This window comes from Salvelinus sp. IW2-2015, unplaced genomic scaffold (genome assembly GCF_002910315.2).
Source record: "Salvelinus sp. IW2-2015 unplaced genomic scaffold, ASM291031v2 Un_scaffold2491, whole genome shotgun sequence".
NCBI classification, from domain to species: domain Eukaryota; kingdom Metazoa; phylum Chordata; class Actinopteri; order Salmoniformes; family Salmonidae; genus Salvelinus; species Salvelinus sp. IW2-2015.
In genome coordinates, this window is record NW_019943808.1 from 37,796 (window position 1) to 53,188 (window position 15,393).

Below are 15,393 nucleotides of genomic sequence, written 5' to 3' on the forward strand. Positions count from 1 at the left end.
TTTGCCAAAAGTCAGACAAGCCTTTATGTTATTTTTGGTCGCAGTGTGGCTTTGTAGCCATTTCCAGGCTGATCGATGTCAATTACTTTGTTTCTCATCTGTTCCTGAATTTCTTTGGATCGCGGCATGATGTCTTGCTTTTTGAGATCTTTTGTCCTACTTCACTTTGTCAGACAGGTTCTATTTAAGTGATTTCTTGATTCAACAGGTCTGGCAGTAATCAGGCCTGGGTGTGGCTAGTGAAATTGAACTCAGCTTTACAAAACATGTGATTAACCACAGTAAATTCATGATTTAACAGGGGGGTGCAATTACTTTGTCACGTAGGGCCATGAAGGTTCGGATAGCTTTTTTCCCTTAATAAATAAAATTATCACTTAAAAACTGCATTTTGTGTTTAACTGGGTTATCTTTGTGTAATATTAAAATGTATTTGATGATCTAAAACATTTAAGTGTGACAAATGTGCAAAAAAAATAAGAAATCAGGAAGGGGGCAATTACTTTTTCACAGCACTGTACACAGTACCAGTCAAACATTTGGACACACCTACTCATTCCAGGGTTTTTCTTTATTTTTACTATTTGTCTTTCCTGGATATTGCCACTATAGTGATCACTGCATCCAATGGGTACAGATACAGCTTTAGAACAGAGTTCTACTGTCACGCTGGTATAAAGGATTTGAGACCCGCGCAGGAATTTATTTACCTTTATTTAATTTTACCTTTATTTAACTAGGCGTGTCAGTTAAAAACAAATTRGTATTTTCAATGACGGCCTAGAAACAGTGGGTTAACTGCCTTGCTCAGGGGCAGAAGACCTTGTCGGCTCGGGGATTAGATATTGCAACCTTTTGGTTACTAGTCCAACACTCCAACCACTAGGCTACCTGCCAAATATACAACAGGGGGTTTTAATACACCCAAAACAAACACGTGTACAAAAATACTGGGCTGTACCCAAACAAAGGAGCGAGGGTAAACTTCGTTGAACGACACGGGCCGATACCCGTAATACACAATCTATAAAACACGCAGCACAACAGCTGTACCAACACATAGGTACTCACACCACCAACGGACATGGGAACAATAACCGACCGCCCAATAGAAACCAAAGGGGACACATATATACAAACACATTCAGTGGGACTAGGGGCCAGGTGTGCGTAATGAACGTTCCGGAYGGATCCGTGACATCTACAGCGTTAGTAGAAATGTGATCGATGCATGTGGATGATCTTGTTCCTATAGTGTTTGTAAACACCCTGGTAGGTTTATTAATAACCTGAACCAGATCATCCTATCATCCTATTTTTTCAATTTAATTGAGGAAAATAAGAACAATCCCCCCCAAAAAATGTTTGATACTGTCGCAAAGCTAACTAAAATAGCAGCATTCCCCAAGAGAGCATGGCTTTCACATCAGCAGTGATAAATTCATGAACTTCTTTGAMGAAAAGATCATGATCATTAGAAAGCAAATTCCGGACTCCTCTTTAAATCTGCGTATTTCTCCAAAGCTCAGTTGTCCTCAGTCTGTACAACACTGCCAGGACCTAGGATCAATGGAGACACTCAAGTTTTTTTAATCCTATATCTCTTGACACATTCATGAAAATAGTCATGGCCTCTAAACCATCAAGCTGCATACTGGACCCTATTCCAACTAAACTACTGAAAGAGCTGCTTCCTGTGCTTGGCCCTCCTATGTTGAACGTAATAAACGGCTCCCTATCCACTGGATATGTAGCAAACTCACTAAAAGTGGCAGTAATAAAGCCTATCTTGAAAAGCCAAACCTTGACCCAGAAAATATAAAGACTGTCGGCCTATATCGAATCTTCCATTCCCCTCAAAAAAAAATGAAAAAGCTGTTGCGCAGCAACTCACTGCCTTCCCGAAGTCAAAATAATGTATATGAAACCCCATCATAGTACTGAGACGGTGGTAAATGTGGCAAATGACCTTTTAATGACATCAGACTGAGGCTCTGCATCTGTCCTCGTGCTCCTAGACCTTAGTGCTGCTTTTGACATCATCGATCACCACATTCTTTTGGAGAGATTGGAAACCCAAATTGCTCTACACAGACAAGGTCTGGCCTGGTTTAGATCTTATCTGTCGGAAAGATATCAGTTTGTCTCTGTGGATGGTTTGTCCTCTGACAAATCAACTGTAAATTTCAGTGTTCCTCAAGGTTKCGTTTTAGGACCACTATTGTTTTCACTATATATTTGACCTCTTGGTGATGTCATTCGGAAATATAATGTTAACTTTCACTGCTATGCGGATGACACACAGCTGTACATTTCGATGAAACATGGTGAAGCCCCAAATATGCCGTCCCTGGAAGCCTGTGTTTCAGACATAAGGAAGTGGATGGCTGCAAATGTTCTACTTTTAAACTCGGACAAAACAGAGATGGTTGTTCTAGGTCCCAAGAAACAAAGAGATCTGCTGTTGGATCTGACAATTAATCTTGATGGTTGTACAGTCGTCTCAAATAAAACTGTGAAGGACCTCGGCGTTATTCTGGACCCTGATCTCTCTTTTGACGAACATAACAAGAATATTTCAAGGACAGCTTTTTTCCATCTTCGTAACATTGCAAAACTCTGAAACTTTCTGTCCTAAAATTACGCAGAGAACTTCTAAACTTCTAACTAACACTTCTAGGTTAGACTACTGCAATGCTCTACCTTCCGGCTACCCGGATAAAGCACTAAATAAACTTCAGTTAGTGCTACACATGGCTGCTTGAATCTTGACTAGAACCAAAACATTTGATCATATTACTCCAGTGCTAGCCTCTCTACATTGGCTTCCTGTTAAGGCTAGGGCTGATTTCAAGGTTTTACTGCTAACCTACAAAGCATTACATGGGCTTGCTCCTAACTATCTTTCCAATTTGGTCCATACCTACACGTACGCTACGGCCTCCTTACTGTCCCTAGAATTTCTATGCAAACAGCTGGAGGCAGGGCTTTCTCCTATAGAGCTCACTTTTTATGGAATGGTCTGCCTATCCATGTGAGAGACGCAGACTCGGTCTCGACCTTTAAGTCTTTATTGAAGACTCATCTCTTCAGTAAGTCCTATGATTGAGTGTAATCTGGCCCAGGAGTGTGAAGGTGAACGGAAAGGCACTGGAGCAACGAACCGCCCTTGCTGTCTCTGCCTGGCCGGTTCTCCTCTCTCCACTGGGATTCTCTGCCTCTAACCCTATTACGGYGGCTGAGTCACTGGTTTACTGGTGCTCTTCCATGCTGTCCCTAGAAGGGGTGCGTCACTTGAGTGGGTTGAGTCACTGACGTGATCTTCCTGTCCGGGTTGGCGCCCCCCCTCAGGTTCGTGTCGTGGGGGAGATCTTTGTGGGCTATACTCGGCCTTGTCTCAGGATAGCAGGTTGGCTATTTTCTTGTAACAACTGCGTGTAGAACTATTTTTGTTTGTTTAAAAGATCCTTCACTTGTGATAGAAAGATATCACTGTCCTCAACGGTACTTCCGCCGGCTTTGGTCTTCAAATCAAATCCATAATCAAATTTAATTTGAAATAACTGTAATGAAACAGCAGGGAGCAGGTCTCGAACCCTCGACCTTTCTAGCCCGAGGTCCGTCGCGCTATCGACTGTGCCGCGAAAGCATGCTCGAACGGCAGAGTCGATTTCCGCGCTTATAAACCCAGGGTCGTCACATAACCTATTAATGATCACCATTATATCAAAATGTATTGGCAATTCATTACAATATATTCCAAACTGTACCGCTGTAATTTTGAACATTCATGCCATTTGATTGAACAGTGTAGAGGAGAGGTAGGCTATCTTCTATGCATAATGATGTGAATGAACAACTTGTCAGAACACGCCATTCTTCATCATCACAGTTGAAGCCTTCTTGTATACCTCCGTGCGTCGAGCGGCTGTGACGTGAAAACGCATGGAATATTTCCTGTTGGCCAACACGTTTGCTGCTGTGCTGGGGAGGGTTTCCACAGCCTCAACGTCAAGTGGCAATATCGTTAAAAATATATATTTTTTGGTCTTATTTAATGTTAGGCATAACGTTAGCAGTGTGGTTTAGCTTATGGTTAGGTTTAAAATCACATTTTAAGATGAGAAATGTAAGAAATGGGCGGGGTTTATGACTTTGTGGTAACTAGTGACGACTGTGTTGGAGCTTGTTAGCTACCAACTAACTCAACTATAGGAGCTAGCTAACTAATGTTTACCGGTAAGTTTATAACACGTTTCCTATTGTTTAAATGATTTACTTAATAGTTTACAAGCAGGTTAAACCGACAAGAGTACGTCAAAAAGATGACGTTTAAGTTAACGTTTTGTTTTGCAGTCAGCAAGCACAAACTTTTGGCGGATTGTTTTTGATTTATCCGTTACAAGTCAGCTGGAGTTACCCACCTCCAGAGATTCAGCTTGTTACTAGCCAGATAAACACATGCGTTCTTTACGATCAGTTTATGGTAGTGTAACTTGGATATCTGACAAGCTAAAATAAGAAACTAACTTTACAACATGTCAGTTTGTTTGACAGAATGACTTCCGGCCAAGGTAACGTTATCTTTTCTCCTGAGTCAACCGTCACCTCCTTGTTGGCTAGCTCCGGACACCTGAGAGGCACCCAAAGGGACAACGATCTGTCTCTCACCGGTATCAGATACCGGGACCGTGACTATGAATCGGCTACTGAGGCCCTGGAAGCCTACATTGCAGACTTTGACAGAAGCCTGCACACTTCTGAAACTTCTACCGGGAGACTGCAGCTCCAGAAAAGCCTGATAAGTTCTACTCTGCCCAGAACTGAGTTCAGGAATAAAGATGGTAAAGATTTAGMTTTTTTGTCATCAATTATGAAATACTTAACTTTTATTTGTCCAAGCTGTTTGAATATGGAGATAACACATAATACTTGTATCATGTGGTGCTTGGATCTTAATTAATGTACAATAATTAGCCACTTTGATTGTATACTGTAACGGTGTATCATATAATAGTCTTGTTCATGGTTCCCAGTTCTTAGAGAGAGACTAACAGACAGGGAGCTGGATTTCCTGAATCTTCCTGTGGGTTCTGGTCACCGTGGAGCCTCAGACTGTATCAGCCTGACCACCGACGACCTGTTGGTGCTCCCCTGTGATGGCTCCCTACCCGTGACTCGCACCTCTGCCTTCCTCACCCAGTCTGGGGACTACCCCCTGGGACAGAGCTCCCACTCTAACTCCTGGTCCTCTAGGAGGCCTAGGCCTAACAACAGCTCTCATATTAAACGCTGCCTGCACTACTCTGCCCCTCACAACACTCCTCACAAGCTGTACCAGTCCAGAGCTGTTACTCAAGCAGAGGAAACCCAAAAGACAGAGCCCTTCACAGGCCCCAGAGTGAAGGGCAGCCTGTGGCCCCAGCCTCAGCATGGTCTCTACCACCAGACCACAGACTCCCCTGGCCCTTTCTCCCCCCACCATGACTACCCTCGCTGGCTGACCAGCCAAAAGTCTGAGATGGATTTCTCTGGGGTCACCAGCATTCCTGACCTGAAGTACCCCGCTTGGCTCCAGGAGTGTGACAATGTTCCCAAAGACATTCCCACCACTAATATAAACCTCTCAGAGTCTCATAAGAAGACACAGCATAGGGGCTGGGGCCCGACCCAGACCTTGCCCCCCTCTCCTAGACCTCCATCCTGGCTGGGCGAGCTGGAGGCTTCCTATGAGGAGCTAGAGGAAGGACAGAAGGACAGTAACGGCGGCCATCTTGAGGATGTCTCTGGTTCTGATGATGATGACAGGCAACGACTTCTCAGAGGAGAGGCTGATCACAGGACACTGAGGGAGTTTAGACTACATTTTTCAGAGCGGCTAGCTTTAGCTGCCGAGGGAGAACGGAGCACTGATTTCCACAAGGTCTTCGGAGGTATAATAAACATTCTGCATGTCTAAACAACACCCAGGGCCTGTATTCATTTGTCCAGACTTAGTCCTCAGTTTACAGTTACACTGGTATTTTCATGTTGTATAAGAGCTGTCCACTGTGTTTCTTCACAGATGATAAGATCGAGAGTTTGATCTCGAAGGCAGAGAAGGTCCTTAACTCTCCTTCGTTAGGCCTAAACACTAACAGCCAGCTGCAGAACTCACCGTCACTAGGCCTGACCAGCCAGCTGCAGAACTCACCGTCACTAGGCCTGACCAGCCAGCTGCAGAAGGACATGGGACACAGCCCTGGTGGCTCAGAGGATGTCCTAGAGGCTGATCGCTCTTGGGACAACCCTGTCATCACATTGTGAGTGCTACACAAAATGGTGACACGTACGAATACAAAACAAAGATTAAGCAGGATATGTTTTTGCAAAATCTACTTAGTAAACTATTATTAAACTATTAACTATTATTGAGCTATAATTTCACAGAAAGCGTTGCTAAATTATCTGCTTCTCTCCCTGCAGTAAATCTCCAGTGCCTGTAGGGGGAGCAGAAGACACACTGGTTACCACAGAGCCTCTGAGAGACGGGAAAGACGAGGTCTATACAAAATGCTCCTTGATGAGATGATTCCTTAGTCCATGTAAAGTTTTAACTAAGAATTCTGATTTGAGAGATGGATATATTGTACCTCAGAGCCATGTACTTGAATCCTAACTGCCCCCCCCCCCCCCAATCTTCCATGTTGTGCCTGTGCAGGCTGCCTCAGGCTCATGTTCGTCAGGCTACAGCAGCAGGAAACACCCTGGTCCGGTGGAGGCCCTCAAACAAATGCTGTTTAGCCTTCAAGCCGTGGAGCAACAGGTCAGTCTGGAGAATGACACAACAGAAAAGGAAGTAACCTCGGAGAATGGTTCAACACCAACGGTGGAGGGCGGCACACAACCACTGACGATAACGGTACTGAGAATGAGATGAATGATGTGTAGATTAACTGGTTTCTAGTTAGCAATCTATTTTTCCTGACATAACTGATGTGAACCAGAGCAGTGATACCATTGTCTGAATTACAGAGGTCAGATGACTATGACACTGCATTRGGCGGACAATCATTAAAGAGGTACAGTACTTACACAAATAGATACATTTAGTCTACGGTCTTATTCCAGATATATATATTTTTTAAAGACCCATGATAGTCGTTTTAATAACCATCTTGTTTTGTTTTAGGGCCCTGCATCACCTTGGGAGATTGAAGAGTCTTGTTGAAGACTCAGCTGGTGTAAAGGTCCCATCTCAGGAAGGGAAATACTCGTAGAAGACCAGCCATATCTTCCTAAGAGGACTTGCATCGTTGTGTTGGTTACGTGAAAATGCAGAATGTCTTGATTTGGACGCTGAACATGGAGGGCCAAAACAAGTAAAATCTCAATGACAGGGGAATTTCAGTGTCTTGATTATTCAAGATCAGCACACAATTCTGTCCCCCTATTAACTACTCTAATAGCCTAATGTTTATATCTCAAGTGCACATAACATCTAGTGAATTCAGTAACGCCTTATAAGCAGTAAGATCTCACAGAACCTGATTTAATAAAATGTACATTCACAATGACACGCTTGTTATCTGTTTTTATATAGTGAATTTTAGAGAATCCAACGGTTTGGAAAACAGATTGTATCATTTAATTTGCATTGAGTGAATTTAGTTCTAAAGACAAGTTTCATGGAGAGCAGAACATTATTGGTTATGCAGTGTGTTTACCAGATTTCATGTCCAGGTAACTCATTAAAGTAAGTTAGGGATCTGGGCCAGTACCCACAAAACATCTCGTTTAGGATCAGGTCCCAACTGATCTGGGATCAGCACTCCTGCCTCTGAGATGATACTGTTCAGACTAATAATGTGAGAGGAAGATCACACCGGGATACTCTGACGGGGAGCTGTTTTTGATTTACCTACGTATCTCACTTCTGTTCGGATGATTCCAATGTTGAGATCTCTTGCCCATATTTGGGTCTAGTGAAGTATAACCGTATTCCATTGGTTGTTGTATTTTGACGCCAAAAGGATCCATAACGACAGGAGAAAACACTAATACAGGGCTATCTACAAATTATTTATTTTCATAATCCACAAGCGATTATACATACATACATGATTAAACAAACAGTCCTTGATCAGGAGTTGCAGTACTGCGTCAAAACTGAGAAAAGCAAGAAATGGTCCCACTTCTGCACGGTGTTGGCCCTAGGACAGGTGTTGTCTGCCCTAGGACAGGTGTTGTCTGCCCTAGGACAGGTGTGGTGTCTGCCTAGGACAGGTGCATTGGCATCTCAAGTTTTTCCTCACGGTTCAAATTCTCACAACAACCAGTTCAGATTTTATAGGCACAACTTCTGTACTACATCAAATATAACATGGTCTCTCACATGGACTGAACACCACTTGCAGGTAAGGAAAGAGTTGATGTTATTCTAATTATTAATATCCTATTATGACTTTCTGAAGCCCTGTTTCATCCGTGATATGTTGTGGACTGCCTTAGGTCAGTACAAAGTATTACATTTATTTAAGACGTACGCTACTGTAGAATACATCGGCTTCAATAGTGTGATGCTGCGATAAAATGCTTCCCTCGAGGCCTTTAAATTCGACCAATCAGGATTTCTGTGCCAGTAACGTGCTGAGTTTGATCTTTCCGTCCATGGATGCGGTGAGGCAGGTGCCACAGTCCATGGCAGAGCACCAGTCCACTGTGACCACAGGGGCCTTGTGGCCCCCCAACGGTAGAACCCTCTCCAGACCGCTATCACTGGAGCTGTTCAGCTGGTGAAGAGAAGAGAGACACACACACAGACACACACAGAGAGAGAGACTTAGTCAGGGCAACAGCAAAAACTCCCTTGCCTTGTTCGCACTCACGCTTGTCGATAGCTACTTTTAAATCGAGGAAAAATATACTTACGTATTAAAGATGGAATCCCCATTAAGGGAAGCCCCTAGTAACCCCAGGAACATTTATTATTGTTTTGTTTATGAAAGGAGGAGGAGCCTCGAGGTAAAACAAATGTGTAGTACACACACAGCCCTGCTCTTTCCGGGATGCAGTGATGTGCGATGATGTCAGAGGGAAAACAAGTTTGCTGTTTGAAGTATCGTCTGTTGTTGAAATCTCGGCAAAAGAAAATACATGGCGGTTTCACCACTCTGTATTCCAGCTTTAAGACGGACTAAGTCGCTCTGGCTAAGAGTGTCTGCTAAATTACTTATGTAAATGTTGTGTTGGTGCCATATTTACTACACACAGATATTCTGCTTATTGTGTGAGTGGGAGAGGCTCCACTGGCCCATCACTAACACACATCTCCTGCATGACATCCAGTCTTAATGAGATCTCTGTTCACTTCACAGCAGAGACTATAATATATATAACGGTTCACAGCGTCAGGAGCAGCTGACGTTCCATTACTCATGGTGTTAAATTCATGTGGTAGTCGACAAATAATAGGTTTCACTCTCAATGCAGGATATTTTTGTATTAGTGATGGGTGAACAGCCACACACACACACACACACACACACACACACACACACACACACAATCCCAATAGCCTTCCACTTAGCCTCCATTTTGAGCGATCCTGCGAGCCGTATGAAGTGGGAGTGTCCTAATTCAACTTTGAGCGAGGCGTAGTGCCTTTTCCGCCCTCTAGTTGGCCCTCCAAACTAAGCGAATCGAGTTGCTGACTTCCTACCGAGTGGTACTCAAAAAACTCCCATGAAGCTCTGCGACCCAAGGCTCGAAAAATTGCATACCACCGATCTAGCATGCTCCGAACGTCTGTGTGTAACAGACGTCAGAAAAATAAACCTGGTTAAAACTGTACATATAGTAAGTTTATATTTTGCATTTGTGAAATTATTTTGATGTGATATGGAAGTAAAAGGAATTTATGTTTCTATAATCGTATCATAAAATTGAGAATCGACTGACGTTTTGATGGCGTATTTGGCTGTCAGTGCCAGTCTCCCTCTAACCATAACATATAAGGGTTCTTGAATGTTAATAACGGTAAGCTCGCCTACAATCTTTAAAAAGTCCAATTGTTTTTTTTTATCTCGATATCATTTCTAGGTAACAATTAAGTACCTTACTGTCAATTAAAATGCTTCTTTGCAAAGAGAAATTTCTCAAGCAAGAAATTTGCTAGGACCGTTTGGGAGTGGTCTTATTGGTTGAGGGGAAAACTGAAAACTAGTCGTTATTGGCAAAGAGGTTTGGAACTCTTTCTTATTGGTCTATTAACTAATTTACCAAAACAGGCAGAAATTTCAGCCGATATTTTCAAACAGCTCTTACACTAAAAGGGCATTATCATAATTTTTACAATTTCACAGTATTATTCCAAACTCATAGTAGAAATATACACTGGCCAATTTATTAGGTACACCCATCTAGTACCAGGTCGGACCCCCCCTTTGACTCCAGAACAGCCTGAATTCTTCAGGGTGTGGAAACGTTGCTCAATTGGTATCAAGGGACCTAACGTGTGTCAGAAAAACATTATCCACACCATTACACCACCGCCAGCAGCCTGTACTGTTGACACCAGGCAGGATGGGGGGCCATGGACTCATGTTGCTTTGGCCAAATCCTGACTCTGCCATCCGCAACAGGAACCGGGATTCGTCGGACCAGGCAATGTTTTCCTCTCCTCAATTGTCCAGTGTTGGTGATGCCCACTGGAGCCTCTTCTTCTAGGTTTTTAGCTGATAGGAATAGAACCCAGTGTGGTCGTCTGCTGCAATAGCCCATTCGTGACGAGGACGAGTTGTACTGCACCGTTATTTGCCTGTTTGTGGCTCGCCTGTTAGCTTGGGATCTACCTGCGCCTTCATTGCTGAGCTGACTCCAACTACGCTGACTCCAGCAGTGGCTTCGTCGTCGAGTTCAGCTCCTTTCCCTCTCTCTGGACCTGATGGGGCGCTGCCTGCTGTGGGAGGTCTGGACCTGATGGGGCTCTGCCTGCTGTGGGATGACCGACGGGGCTCCTCCTGCTGTGGAGTCTGGACCTGAGGCTCTGCCTGCTGTGGGAGGTCTGGCTGAGGCTCTGCTGGTGGAGTCTGGACCTGACGGGGCTCTGCCTGCTGTGGGAGGTCTGGACTGACGGGCTCTGCCTGCTGTGGGAGGTCTGGACCTGACGTGGCTCTGCCTGCTGTGGGAGGTCTGGACTGACGGGGTCTGCTGCTGTGGGAGGTCTGGACCTGACGTGGCTCTGCCTGCTTGGGAGGTCTGGATGAATCTAACGGGGCTCTGCCTGCTGTGGGAGGTCTGGATCTATACGGGGCTCTGCGCTGCTGCTGGAGGTCTGGACCTGACGTGGCTCTGCCTGCTGTGGGAGGTCTGGACCATCGCCGGAGCTGTGGGCCTATGCTATCCGCTTCTCATGGGCCCAAGAAAGGTGTGAGGGGCAGGAATGGGCGGACTTCTCCTTCCCCGGCCGTTCAATGGTGAGAAATGTCCAGTCTCTGGAGCAAAAACGTTGGCTACGTCCAGGAGCACGAGTACAGGACATCAATAAGCTGCTCCCAAACACTTTAAACCAGCATCAGAAAATGTAGTCGATCATAGTTCATGTGGGATTCAATGACATTATGAAGGGCAGCTCAGAACAGCTGAAMATGGATTTTAAAGAACTGATTGGGTCTCTGTTTGACACCAACAAACACCCCATAATATCTGTCCCTCTGTCCTCCCTAAATGGTGGCACTGAACGGTTCAGCAGYRTMTTATCCCTCCGTAACTTCGAGACTATTACAGCTCTGTGGGTGGAACATTTAGTGAACATTTTGATACCTTCTGGACACAAAGCTTGTTTTATAAGGAGGACGGGATCCACCCAAATCATTTGGGTTCCTGGATCCTTTCACAGCATTAGAAGGCTGCGTTGATACAATGACTCATCAAATGACCCAATCTCAGCTCAGTTAATCTCTACCGTTGTGTCGCTGAGTTGTCATAATGTTTCAGCAAATGTACATTATCCCAGGGGGCACTGGAAGACACAATGTAAGTAACCTAATGTATGTCCCTCTAACTGCCCTGAATGCCTCTGCTGATCCTACAGCTATTGTATGCAGCAATCATGTGCCTATGAACCAGAGTCATACTGTTAGCACTGAGGCAGTGTGCCCTAGCAGGAAGTCCACTGTGTGCAGCTCACCCTGCACTAACATAAATAACATGAGTATGTCTACTTCTGCTAAGCTTTCCAGTAAAGCAATGAAAACAATCAAGCATCCCAGAAAAGTGCAAAAAACAACAACACTTGCCCACGTTAACATATGTAGCTTAAGAAGGTTAATGAAATCAATACTTTGCTAGTAACAGATGACATTCATATTCTGACAATCTCTGAAACTCACTTAGATAATACCTTTGATGATACAGTGGCAGCAATACATGGTTATAACATCTACRGAAAAGACAGGAATGCCAAAGGTGGAGGTGTTGTCGTTTATATTCAGAACCACATTCCTGTAAAGCTTAGAGAGGATCTCATGTTAAATGCTGTTGAAGTAATATGGCTACAGGTTCATCTGCCTCACCTAAAGCCCGTTCTTGTGGGAAGCTGCTATAGACCACAAACTGCTAACAGTCAGTATCTAGATAACGTGTGAAATGCTTGATAATGTACTGTATGTGATATCAACAGAGAGGTATATTTMCTGGATGATTACAATATTGACTGGCGTTCATCAAGCTGCCCACTCAAGATAAAGCTTCAAACTGTAACCKGTGCCTGCAACCTGGTTCAGGTCGTCAGTCAACCTACCAGGGTAGTTACAAACAGCACAGGAATGAAATCAACATGTATTGATCACATCTTTACTAATGCTACAGAAATGTGCTTTAAAGCAGTATCCAAATCCATTGGATGTAGTGATCACAATATAGTAGCCATATCTAGGAAAACCAAAGTTCCAAAGGCTGGGCCTAATATAGTGTATAAGAGGTCATACAATACGRTTTGTAGTGATTCCTATGTTGTTGATGTAAATAATAATTGCTGGTCTGTGGTGTGTAATGAGGAGCAACCAGACGCTGCACTTGACACATTTATGAAATAGCTTATTCCAGTTGCTAATAAGCACGCACCCATTAAGAAAATGACCTTTAAAACTGTTAAATCCCCTGTGGATTGATGAGTAATTTAAACATTGTATGGTTAAGAGGGATGAGGCAAAAGGAATGGCAAATAAAACTGGCTGCACAACCGATTGGCCAACGTGAGAAGTCATGTGACTAAACTAAATAAAAAAGAAGAAGAAACTTTACTATGAAACAAAGATAAATTATATAAAGAATGATGGTAAAAAAGCTTTGGAGCACCTTAAATTAAATTCTCGGCAAAAAGGCAAACTCTGCTCCTTCACTCATTGAATCAGATGGCTCATTCATCACAAAACCCACTGATATTGCCAATTACTTTAATGATTTTGTTCATTGGCAAGATTAGCAAACTTAGGTATGACATGCCAGCAACAAACTCTGACACTACACATCCAAGTATAACTGATCAAATTATGAAAYACAAGCATTGACATTTTTAATTCRGTAAAGTGAGTGAGGAAGTAGTGTTTTTTTTATTTTTTATTGTTGTCTATCAAGCCACTGGGGTCTGACTACTTGGATGGAAAATTACTGAGGATAATAGCGGACAATATTGCCACATCTTCAATCTAAGCCTCCTAGAAAGGGTGTTCCCGCAGGCCTGGAGGGAAGCGAAAGTWAAAAAAAAAAAAATAGTAAAGCCRCCTTTACTGGCTCAAATAGCTGACCAATCAGCCTCTTACCTATCCTTAGTAAACATTTGGAGATACTTTACCAGATACAATGTTATTTTACTGTAAACAAATTGACAACAGACTTTCAGCACGGTTATAGGGAAAGACATTCAACAAGCACAGCACTGACACAAATGACTGATGATTGGCTGAGAGAAATTTATGGTAAAAAACATTGTGGGGGCTGTTTTGTTTTGACTCCAGTGCGGCTTTTGACATTATCAATCATAGTCCGCTGATGGAAAAACGTATGTGTTATGGCTTTACACCCCCTGCTATAATGTGGATAAAGAGTTACCTGTCTAACAGAACACAGAGGGTGTTCTTTAATGGAAGCCTCTCCAACATAATCCAGGGAGAATCAGGAATTCCCCAGGGCAGCTGTGTAGGCCCCTTACTACAATTTTTACTAACGACATGCCACTGACTTTGAGTAAAGCCAGAGTGTCTATGTATGCGGATGACTCAACACTATACAAGTCAGCTACTACAGAGACTGAAATGACTGCAACACTTAACAAAGAGCTGCAGTTAGTTTCAGAATTGGTGGCAAGGAATAAGTTAGTCATAAATGTGAAAAGTGTTATGAAATGTAATGTTATATTTAAAATTGTTGACTAGTAGTGTAGCTGTGGCTCAATGTGGACTAGTAGTGTAGCTGTGGCTCAATGTGGACTAGTAGTGTAGCTGTGGCTCAATGTGGACTAGTAGTGTACGCTGGTGGTCAATGTGGACTTAGTTGTGTACGTCCTGTGGTTCAATGTAGGAAGTCTAGTATGTAGCTGTGGCTTAATTTGTGGACTAGTAGTGCTGTGGTTCAATGTGGACTAGAGTTGTAGCTGTGGCTCAATGTGCGACTTGAGTAGTGTAGACGTTGTGGCTCAATGTGGACTAGTAGTGTAGCTGTGGCTCAGTGTGGACTAGTAGTGCTAGTCTCCTTTGTGGTTCTGTGGTAAGTAATGAGTCATGTGGACTAGTATGTGGGGTACTAGTGACAGTGAGTACGTGGCTCAATGTGGACAGTAGTGTAGCTGTGGCTTCAAGGTGAGTGAGCTGCCAATGATAGTAGTAGCTGTGGCTCGAATGAGCTAGGACTAGTAATGTAGCTGTGGTTCAAATATGCTACTGCCAAGGGTGTATTCTTAGTCTGTTTCTGTAGCAAAATAGTTCGCCAATGACAATCAAAACAAGACAAAGGGTGTGGCTTCTGGTCACTCCAACAGAGGGCTAAACAAACATACACCTCAGTGTCCAAGCATACTATCAACTACGAGTAAAGGACAAAACACATATACAAGAGGGCGTTTGCAGTTCCTGGCTCAGTCCTCCAAAAAGTGACCAACACATCCATCACCTCACATTCCACCATTTCACAACTAGAGAGACACAGAGGTTGTGTCTTGTCCGCTGGTCAGCTCCACACATGACCCAAGTCACATCCCACCATCTCAACTGAAGAGACAACCAGAGGGCTTTTAGTGTGTCCGGATCAGTCCAACATGACCACAATCACCCCCAGTCAACACCACTCCACCATCAACTAGAGAGACACGAGTAGGTGTCTGGCTGTCAGCCCTCTCCAAAATGGCTATAATATCAC

At 43.7% G+C, this 15,393-nt stretch overlaps 2 protein-coding genes across 4 annotated transcripts in view; one reads left to right on the forward strand and one right to left on the reverse strand.

Moving 5' to 3' along the window:
* The first annotated feature begins 4,022 nt into the window (after positions 1 to 4,022).
* Positions 4,023 to 7,350, forward strand: cunh18orf54 (chromosome unknown C18orf54 homolog). Of its 3 annotated transcripts, XM_070440380.1 has the most exons (9): positions 4,023 to 4,239; positions 4,546 to 4,844; positions 5,037 to 5,933; positions 6,065 to 6,166; positions 6,203 to 6,302; positions 6,466 to 6,541; positions 6,701 to 6,901; positions 7,015 to 7,061; positions 7,172 to 7,350. In XM_070440380.1, the coding sequence occupies exons 2-9, from the start codon at positions 4,559 to 4,561 to the stop codon at positions 7,257 to 7,259; spliced, it is 1,797 nt and encodes a 598-aa protein (XP_070296481.1). In that variant the 5' UTR covers positions 4,023 to 4,239; positions 4,546 to 4,558; the 3' UTR covers positions 7,260 to 7,350. The 3 variants fall into 3 exon arrangements, with proteins under 3 accessions (XP_070296481.1, XP_023997079.1, XP_023997080.1); XM_024141311.2 differs by having other exon boundaries at positions 6,065 to 6,302; XM_024141312.2 differs by lacking the exons at positions 7,015 to 7,061; positions 7,172 to 7,350 and having other exon boundaries at positions 6,065 to 6,302; positions 6,466 to 6,584; positions 6,701 to 6,791.
* Positions 7,351 to 8,048: 698 nt separating this feature from the next.
* The window catches only part of wdr91 (WD repeat domain 91), a 25,606-nt gene continuing 18,261 nt past the window's right edge, over positions 8,049 to 15,393 (reverse strand). Inside the window, exon 11 of the mRNA XM_024141310.2 lies at positions 8,049 to 8,771. Coding sequence (XP_023997078.2) covers positions 8,604 to 8,771 — 168 coding nt within the window. The 3' untranslated portion in view covers positions 8,049 to 8,603. The remainder of the gene's footprint in view (positions 8,772 to 15,393) is intronic.